Source organism: Rissa tridactyla, chromosome 6, assembly GCF_028500815.1.
Source record: "Rissa tridactyla isolate bRisTri1 chromosome 6, bRisTri1.patW.cur.20221130, whole genome shotgun sequence".
NCBI classification, from domain to species: domain Eukaryota; kingdom Metazoa; phylum Chordata; class Aves; order Charadriiformes; family Laridae; genus Rissa; species Rissa tridactyla.
In genome coordinates, this window is record NC_071471.1 from 59,844,900 (window position 1) to 59,861,227 (window position 16,328).

General features: G+C 43.7%; 1 protein-coding gene across 1 annotated transcript in view; it reads right to left on the reverse strand.

The window, feature by feature from the left end:
- COL17A1 (collagen type XVII alpha 1 chain) overlaps positions 1 to 16,328 on the reverse strand; it is a 40,410-nt gene that overhangs the window by 9,373 nt on the left and 14,709 nt on the right. The window contains exons 12-40 of the mRNA XM_054206320.1: positions 15,921 to 15,992; positions 15,501 to 15,566; positions 13,942 to 14,106; positions 13,485 to 13,574; positions 13,301 to 13,345; positions 12,555 to 12,704; positions 11,883 to 12,098; positions 11,245 to 11,283; positions 10,833 to 10,859; positions 10,343 to 10,369; positions 9,800 to 9,862; positions 9,520 to 9,624; positions 8,963 to 9,025; positions 8,276 to 8,311; positions 8,081 to 8,134; positions 7,696 to 7,731; positions 7,460 to 7,495; positions 6,978 to 7,040; positions 6,588 to 6,623; positions 6,136 to 6,207; positions 5,743 to 5,769; positions 5,017 to 5,052; positions 4,418 to 4,453; positions 4,122 to 4,202; positions 3,063 to 3,098; positions 2,303 to 2,383; positions 1,042 to 1,095; positions 880 to 921; positions 9 to 68 (exon numbers count right to left, since the gene is read on the reverse strand). Coding sequence (XP_054062295.1) covers positions 9 to 68; positions 880 to 921; positions 1,042 to 1,095; positions 2,303 to 2,383; positions 3,063 to 3,098; positions 4,122 to 4,202; positions 4,418 to 4,453; positions 5,017 to 5,052; positions 5,743 to 5,769; positions 6,136 to 6,207; positions 6,588 to 6,623; positions 6,978 to 7,040; positions 7,460 to 7,495; positions 7,696 to 7,731; positions 8,081 to 8,134; positions 8,276 to 8,311; positions 8,963 to 9,025; positions 9,520 to 9,624; positions 9,800 to 9,862; positions 10,343 to 10,369; positions 10,833 to 10,859; positions 11,245 to 11,283; positions 11,883 to 12,098; positions 12,555 to 12,704; positions 13,301 to 13,345; positions 13,485 to 13,574; positions 13,942 to 14,106; positions 15,501 to 15,566; positions 15,921 to 15,992 — 1,914 coding nt within the window. The remainder of the gene's footprint in view (positions 1 to 8; positions 69 to 879; positions 922 to 1,041; positions 1,096 to 2,302; positions 2,384 to 3,062; positions 3,099 to 4,121; positions 4,203 to 4,417; positions 4,454 to 5,016; positions 5,053 to 5,742; positions 5,770 to 6,135; positions 6,208 to 6,587; positions 6,624 to 6,977; positions 7,041 to 7,459; positions 7,496 to 7,695; positions 7,732 to 8,080; positions 8,135 to 8,275; positions 8,312 to 8,962; positions 9,026 to 9,519; positions 9,625 to 9,799; positions 9,863 to 10,342; positions 10,370 to 10,832; positions 10,860 to 11,244; positions 11,284 to 11,882; positions 12,099 to 12,554; positions 12,705 to 13,300; positions 13,346 to 13,484; positions 13,575 to 13,941; positions 14,107 to 15,500; positions 15,567 to 15,920; positions 15,993 to 16,328) is intronic.

Here is a 16,328-nt window from a genome sequence, read left to right on the forward strand (position 1 = left end):
GAACCTACCTGAGGTGGACATGGAAGATGACGGTCTCCCTGGTGGGCCTGGAGGTCCTGGCAATCCCTCTCCTAGGCAAAAGGGACACAAAAGAACTTCAGGATGAATAAGCCTCAGCAATGTAAGTAAATGCATGTCAGAGTTGCTACATCTCCAGCCATGGCCATACCTCAAATATTTTCAAGTGTAGGCTAGTAGCATTGTTTTCTCCACACACATCTATCTCTATTAGTCATTTTTCATGATCATTTGCCACCATAGCAGATACAGGACAGAGAAACTCCATCCTTTGTGGTAGAGAGTGCCTATCCCAGCTGGCCTTCACTACATTGAGAGGGAAAGTTCATTTCATCACACACCTGATCTGTCCCCCTTGGCTACTGAGCAGAGAGAAAGGAATAGGATTATGCTCCTGTCTCATGTCCTCCTGCACCTCCCTTCTTCTGTCTGTGAAAGGGAAATCTGTGCTACAGGTAGTGGAGTGGAGATATGTTCCTCATGGTATGAACTGCTCCATCTGTCCCCAGCTGGAAGTTAAGGCTGGGCAAGAAGTAAAGCTGGAACTGACTGCAGTTACTTCCTTTGGGGACTTGAGAACTTTGAGTGCCTTCCCCAAAAGTATGGCTTTTATGATTTACTACTCTAGCTAGCAAACCTCTGCCAAAGCAGATTTTCTCTCTCGGGCAGTGTCTTGCTCCTGTGAAACTATATTGCAGTGAAATTGTGTTAGTAGGAACCCATTATGTGAAATTCTGTTTCCAGTAAAGTCAGCCCTTCCATCAGGTCCAAGATTGCATCTGGGATATCACAAGGCACAGGACTGAGGCACCAGAAAACCCTCCAACTTTCCAGGTTTCTTTCAGAGAAAAAAGCTTTTACCTGGGGGGCCACGAGGTCCAGGGGGTCCCTGCACAGATTCACCTGATGACAAAAATCCAGGGGTATTATAGAATATTTACTCAGCAATCTGCATGGCCCAGAAACGTGCCATGTGTATTAACATCCCCCTTCTTATGTACTGAGCTCTGCTATATTACGTACCTGGTGGTCCAGGGGGACCTGGTGGTCCTGCTCGCCCTTGTAAATCTGCCATCACTGTGCAAATGAAACACACACAAAAAAGGGAAAATTGTTGCTATGGAGCTACTGCTGCTATGGAAACACTGTCATTTTGGTGCTGTTAGAAGCTCTTACAGTCAAAGGTGGACTAAGGCAGGACCTGGATGACCTAACCCAAAGTTGAGACACAGAGGGGAGAGGAGAGAAGTATTTGGTTGCCAGCATGCAGGTTTGGACATGAAGCAAAATACAGTGCTGAGCAGGCTGGCAGCATATTAGAAACAGGGAGGAGATCTCTCTGGAGAGTAATGGTTGCTGAGGGAAAGAGCAAAGGACTCAAAGACTAGAGGAGAGAAAGAACTTTCAAGGAGAGGAAAGATTCTTTCAAAGAGGGACAAATTTTGGGAGGACAACATTATGCAGCCATTATTTAACAAGTAGCTGCACTGTGTTATCTTGATTGGAGATGTATCCTCACCTGCAAGCTGAGGCACAAACTCAAAAATTCAGTGATGCTGAGATCCAAGACTCCTGAATGGGGGATGGGACAGTACTGAAGCGTGGTTTGAATCTATATAACCCCATTCAGGAAAGGACCAATTATGATTTTTATGCCCTCCTCTACCTTGCCTCTCCTGCACAATTGCAGAGGTCCTAGGAATACTGACTGTAAGTGAATCACACATTTAGTATTGCACAGAGCAAGCAGACATTTTTCTCGGGATGCTGCTAAACCATTCTGCTCTGCTTCACTTATTTTCATCTAAAAATAGCTTGTGCTCCCCTGTGAGTTCATCCTCTAATTTGCAGAGAGATTCTGATTTCTGTAGCTCAGATGAACGTGCCTTTTCAAACTGGTTCTCCTCTTGAGGATGGCTCCGTGTTCATATTACATGGGGAACTTCCCTGTGTGAACACAGTGGCTAAAAGGCCAGGCTGAAACTTCACATCCTGTGACCATCTCTGCTCTTAACGAATGTTCACCAGTCACCATTTCTTAGCTTTCCTCTCTGTGACATGGGCCTGATGGCATCTACCTCTTTTTGAAAGCACTTTGGGATGCACAGATGAGAAGGAGGGCAGAAGAAGCAGCTGGTATTGCTGTCCCACCACCAAACATACACACACACACTTCCCCTATGTCGAGGGGAAAGAGGTAGGGTCATCTCCTGTTAGCTGTGAGCAGGCCTTGAGGTGTCTGGCACCTCTCCAAGCAAAGGAGTGGAAAGGCAGGTCCACTTACTTTGAGATGCTAATGATGAGACTTCTGTTTTGATAGTTTCTATCACAGCTTCACCTGGGGATCCCTTCTCACCCCGTGGACCTTTTTCAGGAAAAAAAAAAAAAAGTTAATTATTTAAGTGAAAGAGGGTGACATTTTGTACCCACTCCTCACTTCCTTGACAACAAGTTCAGACTTTGCTGAACTGAGAGCATCAACTCAATCCCTGGCTCTGAGGGACACTGTATTCAAATGTGGAAATTACTGCACAATTTGCCCTAACAGGATCATACAAAACTGGCTAAGAAAGGTTCTTAGGAGTCAGCTCTGTTCAGGTCCTTCCAAACAGATGTCTGTCCAATTGACAGTGGTTTCACAGTGACATTATTCCCAATTTGCCTCTAGTTTGTTCTCTCACCTTTCAAAATGGCAGGACATATCCAGCAGGACATATTCCCTGCCACAGAAAGGCAACTGCACTTGAGAGGTGCCTTAGAAATACCAGCCTCCAGAAAAAATAACATAAGAAAAAAAGACATTTGCAGCATCCACATCACACTGGCTTTTATCACCCCCTTCTTCCCCAGGGAAAGAAAAAAAGAATAGAAATTCTTTATAAGATTAATTACGCCAAATAATGCAGCAAAATGAACTGAAAGAAAGAAATCTGCAAACAAAAGGGAGAGAGATTGTGCCAAGGGCTGAAAGAATTAGAAACAAAGGAAAACTAATGAATTCAGTTCTCTTAAGAAGCAGAATCAAAGCTGATGGAGAATGGTACCTTGCTGTCCAGGGAGACCAGTTGGTCCAACAGGACCTGGTTTCAAAGGAAAAAAAAAAAACAGATTGCATTAGATTTTCTTGGTTGTATTTTACAGTATTTTACAGTAGCAGGAAAGAATCAATAGGTCTTTTATAAGAAGTTGGATTATCAAATAATGTATTTGTCTGCACAAGTAAATGGAATTGCTATGGCGTGTGAATTCATCAATGTCCCACGTATTGCTTGAAGCTCTAGAGAAGAGGTTTATTTTCCACCATGTGGCACTTAAAGTGCTTGGTGCCTCTTAGGCTGGGGAAACAACCAGAATGTCACTGACCACAACAGAAATGCAACAGGCCCAACCCTCCTCTTGCATTCCCTGCTGCAAATCAAGCCTAGCTCTAACAAAGCAGCTCCAGGATTGGCTCCAGCTATACACCTGGCAGTGGCACAGAACTGCCATGAGAACCAGGGATCAGAAATTCTGCTGCCTGACACCAGCGTGCTGTAGGACAGTGTCTGACCTGGGACAGAGAAGTCTGAGGACGAAGGTCATGCATAGCCAGAGTCTGTGTATGTGTTTGTGTGAAAGATTTGTAGATGCTCATGTGGGATTTCTGCTGTCTTGAGTTCAAAGCTAAGACTGGAAAACAAGCACTTCCTGATTTCAGTAACAGTGCCAGGAGAAGGACCAGACACAAGCCTGCTTTCCTGAGAGGCAAAAGAGCTTGGATCTACTTGCTGGATTTGACCTATCACTACTTTGTACTCAGCAGACCAAATGACAACAACAGTGTTTCCAGTTTCTTCATCTTATCAGCTCTCCCTTCTGTCCTGCCCCCCTGTGATCATATCCCATTTCTCCCTTGAGGCTGCTGCGTCCCTAACTCAGCCTGAGATCTTGGTCTTTCTGCAGGGAAGGGTGAGGACCATGAGTATCTAGATTTCCTCAGCAATCTTGCCTCCCAGTCAGGGCAGCCTGGCAGAGACAATAAACTTCACACATTAAATTAAGAACTGGATGCACAGCGATGCAGACTGCCTGCAAAATTCACAGCAGAGGAGCGGCTTCCTCACCTGGAACACCTGGGGGTCCAGTGGGGCCGGCTGGGCCTGGGGGACCTGGTGGGCCTGGCAGAGCAATAGTTGACGAACCCTCTGAAACACAAACATATGCACACATACACATATATATACACATCCAGTGAACATGTAACAAATCTATCCTTAAGGAATCACACTTCTATAGCATACGTATTCTCCCAACATAGGGAGCACCAGTACACACAGCTGAGATGAATTTAGGAGGCATAACAAAAACAGGTAAAATCCTCCAAAAGCAGAAGCGTTTGAACTCTCACAGCACTACATACCAGCACTTATGACTTTTCCTGGAGCTCCAGTTTCTCCTATGAAAAGAAAGGGACAAAAGATGAACTTCAGAGATCCCTTCCAACCCCTATCATTCTGTGATTCTGTGATTCTTTTTTGGGGGGGATTTGTCACTAGCTCAATTACATTATCTTATTAAACATGTGATTTCTGTTCTCTTTGCCCTTGATCTCTTGTCTGAGAAGTCATAGCACTAGAAGGTCATGGGGGAAGCAACAGAGTTCAGCAAATCCAGAGATAGCCTCTGATCAGCTTTCCAAGCACTACATCTGCCTGAATAGGCAGTAGGCCTTAATTTATCCATTGCAGTCACCAGGCATCATACTCATATGCTCAGGGCAGAATCAGGTTTGCTAAGATTTTCTCAGGGGAGAACTGTCATGCTGAGTGCCTCAGCAGATGCTCAGCCGTTCGTGTACGCTCAAGGAGGCTTTGCCTACCGTCTGTTTCTCAAACCTTCCTTTCCTAAAGCCACTAGATGCCACTGTTGATTCAGGGACTGGTCAGTAGAGCAGATAATCCTCACAAAAATGAAGAGCTTAGAGAGTAAATGAGTATTAGGGAAAAAAACAAAACTTACCTTTAGCCCCTGGTCGGCCTGGGTTGCCTGGAAGTCCTGATATGAGGTAGATGAACAATTTAAAATGGTTACTGCAAATACTGCTTCTTTTATTTTTTCCAGGTACCCCAGCTGAGTTTCACTTGTGGGTTTATAGAAGGAAATCCCTACTCAAGACCCTGACTTACAGCATTTATAAGCAGATCCCTGACAGCAAGTGAAGGAACTCGCAGCGGACTGTAGACTGAGCTGGTAGTGCCCCTGGGCATAGTTAAGGGCTTCCCTTCTCCCATGCTCCCTGGATGATGGCACTGCTCCCTAGATTTGCCTGTAGTTTCTTTGAGGTACTGCTCCATGTTCTGAGGCTCCTGGATAAATTACCTGGTGACTTGCCCCCCAAACCACCTCTGCTTGCAGATGTCATGTTCTCTGTTTCTACCTCTATTGCTACATCCTCTCCCCTCCGTTTCTGCTGCTGATTAGAAGGACTTTTCAGTGATGCACGAGGAACTGAAACATGTTATTTGTTGCAAACTATGTTTTGGGGAGAGGCAAATTTTCAAACACTCCAAGGCCTTGCACTCCTCAAAAATTACACTCCAACCACAAATGCTGTCTCAAAAGCCAAGGGGGATGCAGAAACCTTGGGACATCACCACGAGCACCACAAAGGGAAAATTACAAGGGTCTTTTGAACCTGTACCAAAGAGTGTCATTGATAAATCAGAACACAGTGGAAAAACCTACCTGGTGGTCCTTGGGGTCCTGTGAGACCTGGAAGAAAAAGACAAAATTTCTAAGATGTCTAAACAAATTTCAGGTGGGGAAAGGATAGCCAGGGAGAAAAAGATTACATTTACTTAAAATTATAGCACACAGTCCACAAGTGGTGTAAACTGGCCTACCAACTGGCATGTAAACTGAACGTTGGCTCATAGCAGCTGATGTTCTTGTTTACAGCAAGTGCAATGCTGAGATCACATAGTGTCCAGATTCCCTGTGTGTTTTCCTTTCATCACCATCTTACAGTACAGAGATCCTCTGCAAGCCTTAACTTCAAATTAAGACTGGAAATTGTTGACAAAGACATGTGTGTTCCTGACTAAGCAAAAAGTATTTTTGTTCTCTGTATGCTTTTACCTGGCTGTCCTGCATCGCCAGTGGGTCCTGGAGGGCCTCGGGCTCCTGGCATTCCCATAAGACCTGGTTCACCTAGGGATATAATCACCATTAACAAGCCAGAAGCCACTGACTTACAATCTACCGATCCATTCAAGCTTGGCCACCAACTGTCCTACAGCACCTTCTACCTATTATATCCTCATAGCCAACTAGCCATTTCCAGCATCACTGTCTGGGAGGTGAACATCAATGACAGAAGAGTTCTGTAGTGAGAAGAACTCTGTCACACGTTTACAGGCAGTTCCCTTATATGTCTCAGTTCCATGCTTACATGGTTGACTCTACAGTTCTTCTGAGACAGCAAGATCCCAGAACGTGAACGTGTTGCCATCTTCTCCCACCCCTTTCACAAATCAACCTCCTGACAAATCAGAAAGTACCTGCACTTCTACTGCAAAGGAATCACTTACCTTTTTCACCTGGCTGTCCATCACGGCCAGCTTGTCCTGTCCAAAGAAAAGAGATTGTTAGAGATCGCTGAAATAGTACCACAGTTGCCCTGTCCTCCTACTAAGTGGAGCACAGCCCTAAACACAAGAAAGTGGCTTTTTATCATATTGCATCTGAAAGAAACTTTGGCTACAGTTACTGAAGATCCAGAAAAAGTTCACTTGAAACTTAACTGTAGGGCATCTTTTCTGAGCATACAGACTAATCTTAGCTATCTAGACAAAAAACCTAGGATCACAACCAGTGTGATTCCACTCCCATATTATTTCCTTGTCCGTGCTCATCGAAATACTCTCTGGGTGGAAATTACATTACCCCGCATACAAACACAGCTGTTTTCTGTTACCCACCTACAGGTCCTTTAGCCCCTGGCTCTCCTGGAGGACCAGGCATTCCTCTTGAGCCTTGTTCACCTGTAGCGAAATGGTATGAAAATGAATCAAACAAATCTTGGTGAAGATACAATTTATGACTGTCGGCAATGTTTGGTGCTTTGCAACTGAAAAACAGCATTGCCAGAACGCTCAGGCCTCATGATTTGTGACTGTCTCTGGGGATTAGAAAAGCACAAGTGAAGTGAATATAGGGTATGTGAGGGAAAATTTCCCTGAAGCTAAATACAGAGAGATTGCTACCAAGATTACTGGAATCAAGAATGGGATCTATTTGTTAAAAACTTGGGTGCAAAACTAAAAGTCCTATAATCAATAATCATCATTATACTTTCTCAGAAAGCTAACTGGGATTGGCTGGGCTATACTGTTATTTGGAAACTCAAAAAATGCATGTGTACATTAGATAGGCTGTTACTCCAGGGAAACAATCCACTGACCTGTCATTCCACGAGAACCCTTCTCACCCTGATCACCTGTGGGACAAAAAAAGGGAAGGATGCTGTGAGATTGTTTCATTGTAAAATGTTTCCATCAGAGAAAACGAAGTCTGCTTTCTGACAAGAGCACACAAGAAAAACCCAAAGAATGATGGAGTTAATACCCATGGACATTAGCCATATCTAAAGGAATCTAAAGAAAATATCCACAAAAGATAGTTAATTGATCAACATACCTTTGGGTCCAGGGGCTCCACTGGCTCCTTTCTCACCTGAAAGATATATGGATAATTGAAGAACAGTAGTAACAAGTCAGAAGGGAAAGGAATTTCATGCGTCACAGGTACTCTGATATCAGACAAACTCAAACTGGAAATTCCCTTCCTTCCAACCATGTTTCCCCACCTAGATTACTCTGTCACCTCTGTGTCTCTTGTGTTTCTCAATATTTGCTTGCAATCACTAAATCTAGTTCCTCCTCCCTTTTTCCTCAGTCTTATGCTTTTCTTTGCCCCTAGCATCAAAATGTTACGTGCTCAGTCCAAGTCTGGTACTCAGAGCAGTGCTAGAAAAGCACATCAGCTAGTGCTGCTGTAATTGCCGAGGGGACGAGAAGCTTACCTTTAGCACCTGGGAGACCTGCTTCTCCTCTAAATCCTTGTAGGCCGGGAGGACCTGCAGAAAAATGAGGTGGGGGGGTTTGATCCATACATTATGCTTCACTGAAGAAGAAAAACTATGAGAAGCTATCACTCTGGTTTTGTTTTGTCTAGTCTCTAGATGCCAGAGCAAAGTGCCAGATGCCACAGCACTCACCTGGAGGACCTTGTGGGCCTGGAGAACCCATCAGACCTGTGAATAACAAACATGGATTCAGTAACACCACAATTAGAAAATTAACTCTTTTGGTTTGTCCAACAGCATCCACAACCCAATAGGTGTTTAGCAGATTGGAATTCCCCCAGCCACTAGAAGAATTTGCATCACTGGCATCCTCAAAACCAGGACAACAAATCTACGCAACTCAGTTCCTTTGTGACACAGAGGAAGAGGTTTTCCCTAAAGTAAGGCAAAGAGACTTAAGCCTTCCATCTTGGCTGACACGCTGGGACCTGTGATTTAAGTGGGACTCATTTTTTATAGTGCAATTTTTATCCCAGTTACATGTATTGTAGAGCTGGAACTCTGTTAGAAGCCTGTTAGTGATATGGAGTTTACCTTATTGTTTCTGAAAGCAGAGAAAAACCATCTGGGAACATCACACATCTTAAAGACTGGTGTTTTGGGAAATGTCCCTGCTAATACCCACTCCCACTAAAAATCTCCAAGAATTTATTGCTCTAAAGGTTATGTGTACCCACCAAAGTAAATTTTATCTAAAATGAGGACCATTAGTTCACTTTTCTGGTTACTGCAGTGCAACACAAGTGAAACAGGAAGGCTAGAGTACTCATCTACTCCTAACCAGTCTGCTAGGCTCTCTCTGTCCATCTTTTTATTTACCTTTAAGGCCAGCAGAACCTGGGGGACCAGGTGGCCCTGGAGGACCTGGCTCACCAACCGCACCTGCAGAATAAGAACATGAATAGATACTATAGAATACAATTGTGTTCCCATTTTTCCATTATCCCATCTCCTGTTATTCTTTCTCAGGCAAGTGGCGTGAACAATCTGCTGGTCAGTTCAAAACACGCAAATAAGCATGCATTGACCAAGAAAAAAATCCCATCTCACTGGGCTTTAGGATGAGCAAGCAAATTCCCCAGCTTTGGTGACTTAAATAACAGGGGAGAAGATGACCTTGATACTAAGCGCTTTTGGTTCTGACAAAGTCAAACCTGACTGTGAGACCTGGCAAAACCAACCTTTGTTTACCCATTGTAACCTTGGCAAAAAAATCCCTTATGCCAGCTTTTTCTGTGCTGCAAAACGTCTAAAAATTAAATCTGGATTTAAATAATCAAATCAAATTCTATCTCGGAGGTATTTTATAAATTGGGACCAAACTCCAGCTTTTGTCCATCTCTGCTTTATTGAAGAATGGGACACCTAGTTCCTACCTCTGTCTCCTTTTTCTCCAAATCCTGGGGGTCCAGGCTCCCCTCGAGGCCCTGGTAGCCCTTCTCGACCTCTTTGTCCCATGGGACCTTCCATGCCAGGATCACCTATAGGAAAAAAATGCCTTGTAAAAAAAAGGTGTCTTTATGGGAGGCCTTGGGCAAGAGGATCCATGGCCACCTCCATGGGGAAAGGCAATGATCACACCAACCTGGTGTCTGTATTCCCATGCCATATGTCAATCAGCTGTGAGGGACTCACAGCACTGACAGAAATGCTTACCCATGCTGCCTTTCTGTCCTTTCGGTCCCTCTGGTCCTTGGTGCCCAATTGGACCAGGAATGCCTGGAAAGAAAAAAACCCAAATGTTCAGAATCCTTGTCTGTGTACCGTGAAAGAATAACATGCAAATCAGGGAAACCTGAAGCCTGGAAGGATTGATCAGCTGGGGTAAAAAATACATTACTTGGAAGGTGGGTACTTGAACGGGGATCTCTTTAGAAGAACACAATACATAAAAGAGCACAAAGAAGTCGGGCCAAGTACTCATGCAGTTGTGGGACTCTTTCAAATTAGGCTGGGATCTTCACACCCCCAAATTAGAAATGTTCAACTAAGTGGAAGTCGGGCTGAGGCCTTGCTTGTAATCAAGTCTCTGAGCTGAGTCTGTAGCTCAGCATCAAGGTATTAATCAAGAGACTTAGTCTATGCTAAATATCAACTCTTTAGAAAACCTCGAGCTAGGTTTGCAGTGCAAAATTTCCTCTTCCCTACAGTAATGTCACTAAATGTCCTCCCTCAAAGGGGAATTGTACTGTTGCCCACCTGGGACACCAGGAAGTCCTCGCTCTCCTGTAGGGAGAAAGAAATAGACAGTCAGTGGGGACTGAAAGAGACAGTCACTTTGGCTGACCCTCACCCCTCATAAAAAGAAGCCTATGTTCCTGGCATGTTTACAAGTTCTGCCATCTCCGGCAGTGCCACATTGCCCCCCTTGTATTTATGCAATAGACTGAATCACTCACACCACACAAAATCCTGTGATCCACTCTGTGATTAAACCAGGTAGAGCTTGGCTTCAACAACGACTTTCATCCAGGTGAAAGAAGTTTCTAGATTTGTTTTCTCTTCTACTGTGAACTCTAAAATAGTCTTTACTCAGAAGAAGAGCAAAAAAACCCAACCATCACAACAATCTCTGAACTACAGGATGCATCAGCTTCTCTAACTTCTGGAGTAACAAAAATCCATTTGCTACCCAGGCCCTGTGGCAGGCTGCCAATCTACCTGAGGAAGCAGGTAACTCCAGACTTACCTCTGGGACCTTGCATTCCCATGTCACCTGAGAAAAGAAGAAAAAAATTAAAATCAGGAGAGATCTTGGAGATATTTCCAATGATTATTCATTCATTTTGTTTTCCTGTTGGTTTCCCACCTTCAGTGAAACATGAAAGAGTTATGGGTGAACAGGGACACTTGAATAGTGCAGGATCAGACTCATCCCATTAGCGGCAAACAGGATCTGGACTTCCACACTGGGACAATAAACGGGATCTGGCCCTCTACAGTTTAAGTGGCAAACTAGCTTTACAATCCTTTTGTTCAAGTATAAACCAGCTTCATCTTTCTCACTGCCAATTGCCCCTTGTGGGAACACCCACCCCAAACTTGTCCATTGTCAGAGCCAAAGAATAGGACAGAGGAAGAGAAGGACTATATTGCTGTACCTTTCTCACCAGGTTCTCCTCTCTCCCCTCGGAAGTAGCCTGCAACAGAAAGTGAAGGGGCTGTTAGTGCATTGCACAACAGAATAGCTACTCGCTTCAAGGATCCTTCTATTTGGATTTTGAGCCTGCAGGCAACACAGGCTATTAAGCACAGCATGGCTTTGTAAGTAGAGTTTCCTCAGCAAATTTGCTTTCACAAATCTGTCAAACTTCTGAAGCTGGGAGAATGCAGGCCCCTCTGTTCTTAACCTACTTCCATCATCTGCTAAACAGAAGTAAATCATCTTTCTCTTGCTAACAAAAGTAGAATGATAAATAAGGTGTGGGTTCATTTTTCTGTGTAGTTCTTTCAAAATGGAAAAGTTACTTGCTACAGAAAACATGACACACCCTGGCACAGGATAGCACGTCCGCAACCTCCTTTCTTCTGCATTTTCTTCTGGCTTTAAGGGATGTACCACCAGTGTTAGTGGCAGCACTTTGAGCTCCAGCACAGCCTGTCTGTGAGGGCGCTATTTTTGACAGACTTCATTGCACTCTAAAAGTCCTGGTCTTGGGGCCCTTGGGCAATCAAATCCCCCCACTCCCCTTTAAATAATCTGGTCTCATGCAGCATCACAGACATTGGCTTTGCTCACCTCGTTCTACTTCCTTGTTCAGTCTGCTCTTCACCATCAACCAAACTGACTCTTCATTTTCATAAGGGAAGGTTGAGGAGGGTGAAATACCATGAAGAAAGTCTACTCTTGAAACATCCTTTTCTATTTTTGGATTCCCTTGGTTAATTGTCAGGAGGCCGCCATTGATTTTTTCCAGGTTTTCCACACGAGATTTCAGCTTTCTCACTTCTTCCGCTGGAAGATTAAAGTAAAATGCTAGGGAACATGCTGCCACAGATGCATGCCTGAAACTATCTACTTCTAATAGCAGGGACAAGGCAACACTGTTTCAGATAACTATGGCCATTGAGTTTTGCAGAATTATTATTTTTATCTTTTTTTTTCTAGCTGGGATATTTTGAGTGTAAATAATGACTTTGGAATCTGTTAGTCTCTGAGAGGTAAGACTTCAAATCTCAGGAGTTTTCTTATTCTACTCACCCCAAGACTACATAACCCCTCATCAATAGTTTATATTCCGTATCTGTTCTTTCTGTCCATTTGTAATATCTTAGTGGCAGTCACCACCAAGCTGAATGTGCACCTCCTCAGTTCTCTGGCTTGATATCTCTGGCACTTGGCCTCTTTGCCAGCTTGCCTCTGCTTGTCTTTCTATCCCATCCAACATTTTCTTTCTCTGTTATTTCTTACCCAGAGCAATGAGGCCAAAAAGCAATCCAAGGAGAAGCAACCAGGCCAGAAGCAAACCCAGGAGCCATTTCCACCAGCTGCAGCAGGAACGACAGGGACACCAGGATGGTGCTGATCCAATTGCACCCCCTGCATCACCATTTCGTATTTCTGGAAGAGGGAAGGGGCAGTCTCCTGGTTAATGAAGAGTTCCTTGACTTCAGAGTCAAGAATCTCTTAGAATAAGGACAGCAAGGTCTGAAATATTATACAAAGGGCTATGGGGAAAAATCTTTACACACCACTCTTCACGAGGTAGGTGTAATTCTAGTCCCTGTGGAAGCTGGGAACAGCATTCCCAATGGGAATTCCAAAAAGGGACAACACTCAATATATTTTAAAGTAACAGCTGAAAAATGTGATTCGCTTGGGGTCAATTTTTTGCACAGATTTGAGCCATAAATGACAGCAATAGCCAGCATGGTCTGTCTGAGTCCTCTCCTCCCCATAAATCTGTCCTGGTAGCTGTACTGTTAGTTATCTGATTTTCTCCAGCAATAAAAAAATACCCCAACTGCCAAAATATTCCAACTGGTACCAATTTCTCTGGCATGTGCTCTGCTCATTACAGACAGAGTAGCCCCCTGAGCATTCCCTCCCTCTGATGTCATTGCACAGAGATCACTCATGTCATTCAAGAATGGTTGCTTTTTTGTATATTGTGCTGTGGTGCTTCTTACAATGAAAGTCAGAATTGCATCACTTACCTGCGTAAGTTGCTTTGTCCCTTGTTGGCACAGATTTCAGTGCTCCTGTTTTAACATCAGTAAAAGAAGTTTTAACAATCTTTCTGTGCATGACTAAACTTAGAGCATAGGCTTGAAAGGGGAAGGCAGCAATGGAGGCAGGAGGAGAAAGTTCTACTGCATTTCCACAGGGACAAACTCTTACCATTTGCATCTGATTTTAGGCCAGTATCTGTAGCGTAAGAGGAGGAAAATCCCTGCTTCTCTTTCTTCAAGGTGTCTTCTACAAAGGATCCTGAACAGGAACCGAATATAATTAAAAACATTACACCAGAACTTCAACCAGGCCTATATTCTTTCATTGGTAAAAGGCATTGGTTTTTATTGGGAAGAGACAATAGCTCTTCTTCTTTAAACCACATCTGTTTTCAAAGTTCCTGAGCGTTGTGAAATATTCCAAGGCACACGCTGGAACTTCAAATGCAAAAGCTTGACCTAGATTGCAGCTGGCATAGTTAAAGGCTAACTGCCTGACAGGGCTTCTTGTTTGGCTTGCAGGGGTTTGAGTCAGGTGTAGTGTCCTGAACTCTGAACTCCCTCTATGATCATTCTCCATTTCTCTGTCCTCAGCATATCCATATGTCCCAAAGAAGAGAAGTTACCTCCATTAAGCCCAGTGGTGGAGGCACTAAAGACTTTGCCACTGTCCTTTGTCATGATCAAGAGCTCCATCTCCTTCTTTGCTGGGGCATTCTCCTTCTCCAGCAACAGGAACTTGCAGTCTTTGCGCAGAATGTCATCTCCCTGGGAGGTCAAAACAGTTCCCCCTGGAATATTGGTAAAGGATGGGAAAGAAGAGGAGATAAGTGTGGGCCACTGAGTCATAATTACAAGCCACAACACTTTTGTTCATTATAATAGGTAGTCCCATTGTGATTGGTGTTGCCAGTACTATAAACACCCAGTAAGAGACACACTGGTTACTGAAGCTAAGAGAAGAGCTGTGGATGTCATTAGATTTCCTTAGAGATGTGTATTTCATTAGCAGGGGAACAACTGCTACCAGAAATGGAGAGCATCTGGAATTCAATCACATATAGAAATGATTTGCTCAATGACCTCGTCATGGTTTACCCCAGCTGGCAGCTAGTACCACGTAGCCATTCATGCAGTTCTCCCCCTTTGGCCTAGAAGGGTAGGGAGAGGAGCGAGAAAAGAAGGGGAAAGGGAAGGGAAGGGAAGGGAAGGGAAGGGAAGGGAACCCTCATGGGCTGAGACAAAAACAGTTTAATAGAACAAATGGAATATAGTAATAATAATAATGATAATAATAATAATAATAATAATGGTAAAAGAATATACAAGACACAAGTCACACTCATCACCCAGCAAATTGGTGAATTGGCACTGTCCCAAGCAGTGATCACAAGTACCTGCCCCCTGGCTAACCCCATTTATATACTCAGCATGATGTCTATGGTACGGAAAATGCCACTGGCCATTCCATCTTTCTGTCTATGCTCCTTCTCAGCTTCTATTAGAAGCTGAAAAGAGTCCTTGAAAAATATAAACATCACCTGGCAACAACTAAAACTATATGCATTATTGACATTCCTTTAACACCAAATGCAAAACACAGCAACCACTAAAAAGAAAATTAACTCTATCCCAGCTGAAACCAGGACAGACCTCTTTGCTTCTCAAACACACTCACTATAGGTTCATAGAAACTCAGTCAGAGAGATATTCAAGCACCACTAGAGCCAGCACAGCTCAAGCTGAGGAGCACCTTTAGCAGACCTCCTCTGTCAAACAAAAAGCATTCCATACCCTTGGGAGCCAGGAATGGTTATGAGGTATTGAACTGTATCTTACTGAGGTTTGGCACAGGCCAAACAAAGCTCAAAAACGTTGGTGTGGTCACCCTTCTGCCATTATGCAGTATCAAGTATGCCTGGAATGGTGTATAAACCTGAATTTGCACACAAATTGACACAACATTGAAAATCAAGATAAACAGAATGGTATTATTCCATTATTTTAGCACAAAACCAGAGTAAAACTATTTTACAAATGTTATCCTAACTGCTCCTGAGTTATCGTATCACGCTCCTGAGGAGCCATGTGTTAGTGTCACTCAGCTGGCTGAACCTCTAACTCATTTTTACCATTATATGCTTGTACAAGGCCATGCCTAAACAACTCTGAATGACACACTCACCTGCTGAGGCAGACACACCAGTACTTGCTGCAGTGTTGTTCTGAGACGTGTTCTTCATCCCATATGCTGCAATGAAGAAATTTGAGAATGAAAGAGATGAAGGATAACAAGGTACCTGCACGCACCAACCTTGGGCTGCACACCATTTAAAAAATGTTTTTCTCACTCAAGGTACGTTGGACTACTCAAACAAGCAAGGGCTTCCCCAGCAAGCAAATCTCTAGTGCTTACATAGGTACTGGGAGCGGGTCCTGCACATGCAAAGCAGAGGAAATGTTCCTCAATACCCCCTCATACCACACTATTCCACCAAGATGGTAATGAACGAGCCTCTGTCAACATGAACTTTCTAGTCACTAAAGAAAAGTCAGCACACGTTGGTGACCCTCACACTTTCTCTAAATTTAAATTGTTGCTGACCTGCGGAGGCTGCAGTAACATTCTGGGTCAAGGATGAAGCACTTGGAGACAGGTTGTTTTGAACTCCAAACACTGCAAAGAAAAACATTTCAATGGGGGTTATGGGAGTCCTACAGTGCAGGTGGTATTTAGCTAAAAATAAAACAAAACCAATAATAATAATGACGACCTCTCCCAAGAAATTTCTCCAACTATCTGGAAGCATCACAGGCCTAGGCATTTCTGTTCAAAGATTTTCCTTACAAAATGTTTTTTTCCTTAGATCATTTTGCTGTATAAGTTACTGTTGGCCCAGGACAATAATGGTGACCATTTTCAAACATGATCTCAAGTTAGATTGCAAGGCCACCCTCATGGCTGCATGGACTTCCCTGCAGGTGAGGCACTTGGGAAAAAGATAAATTCAGA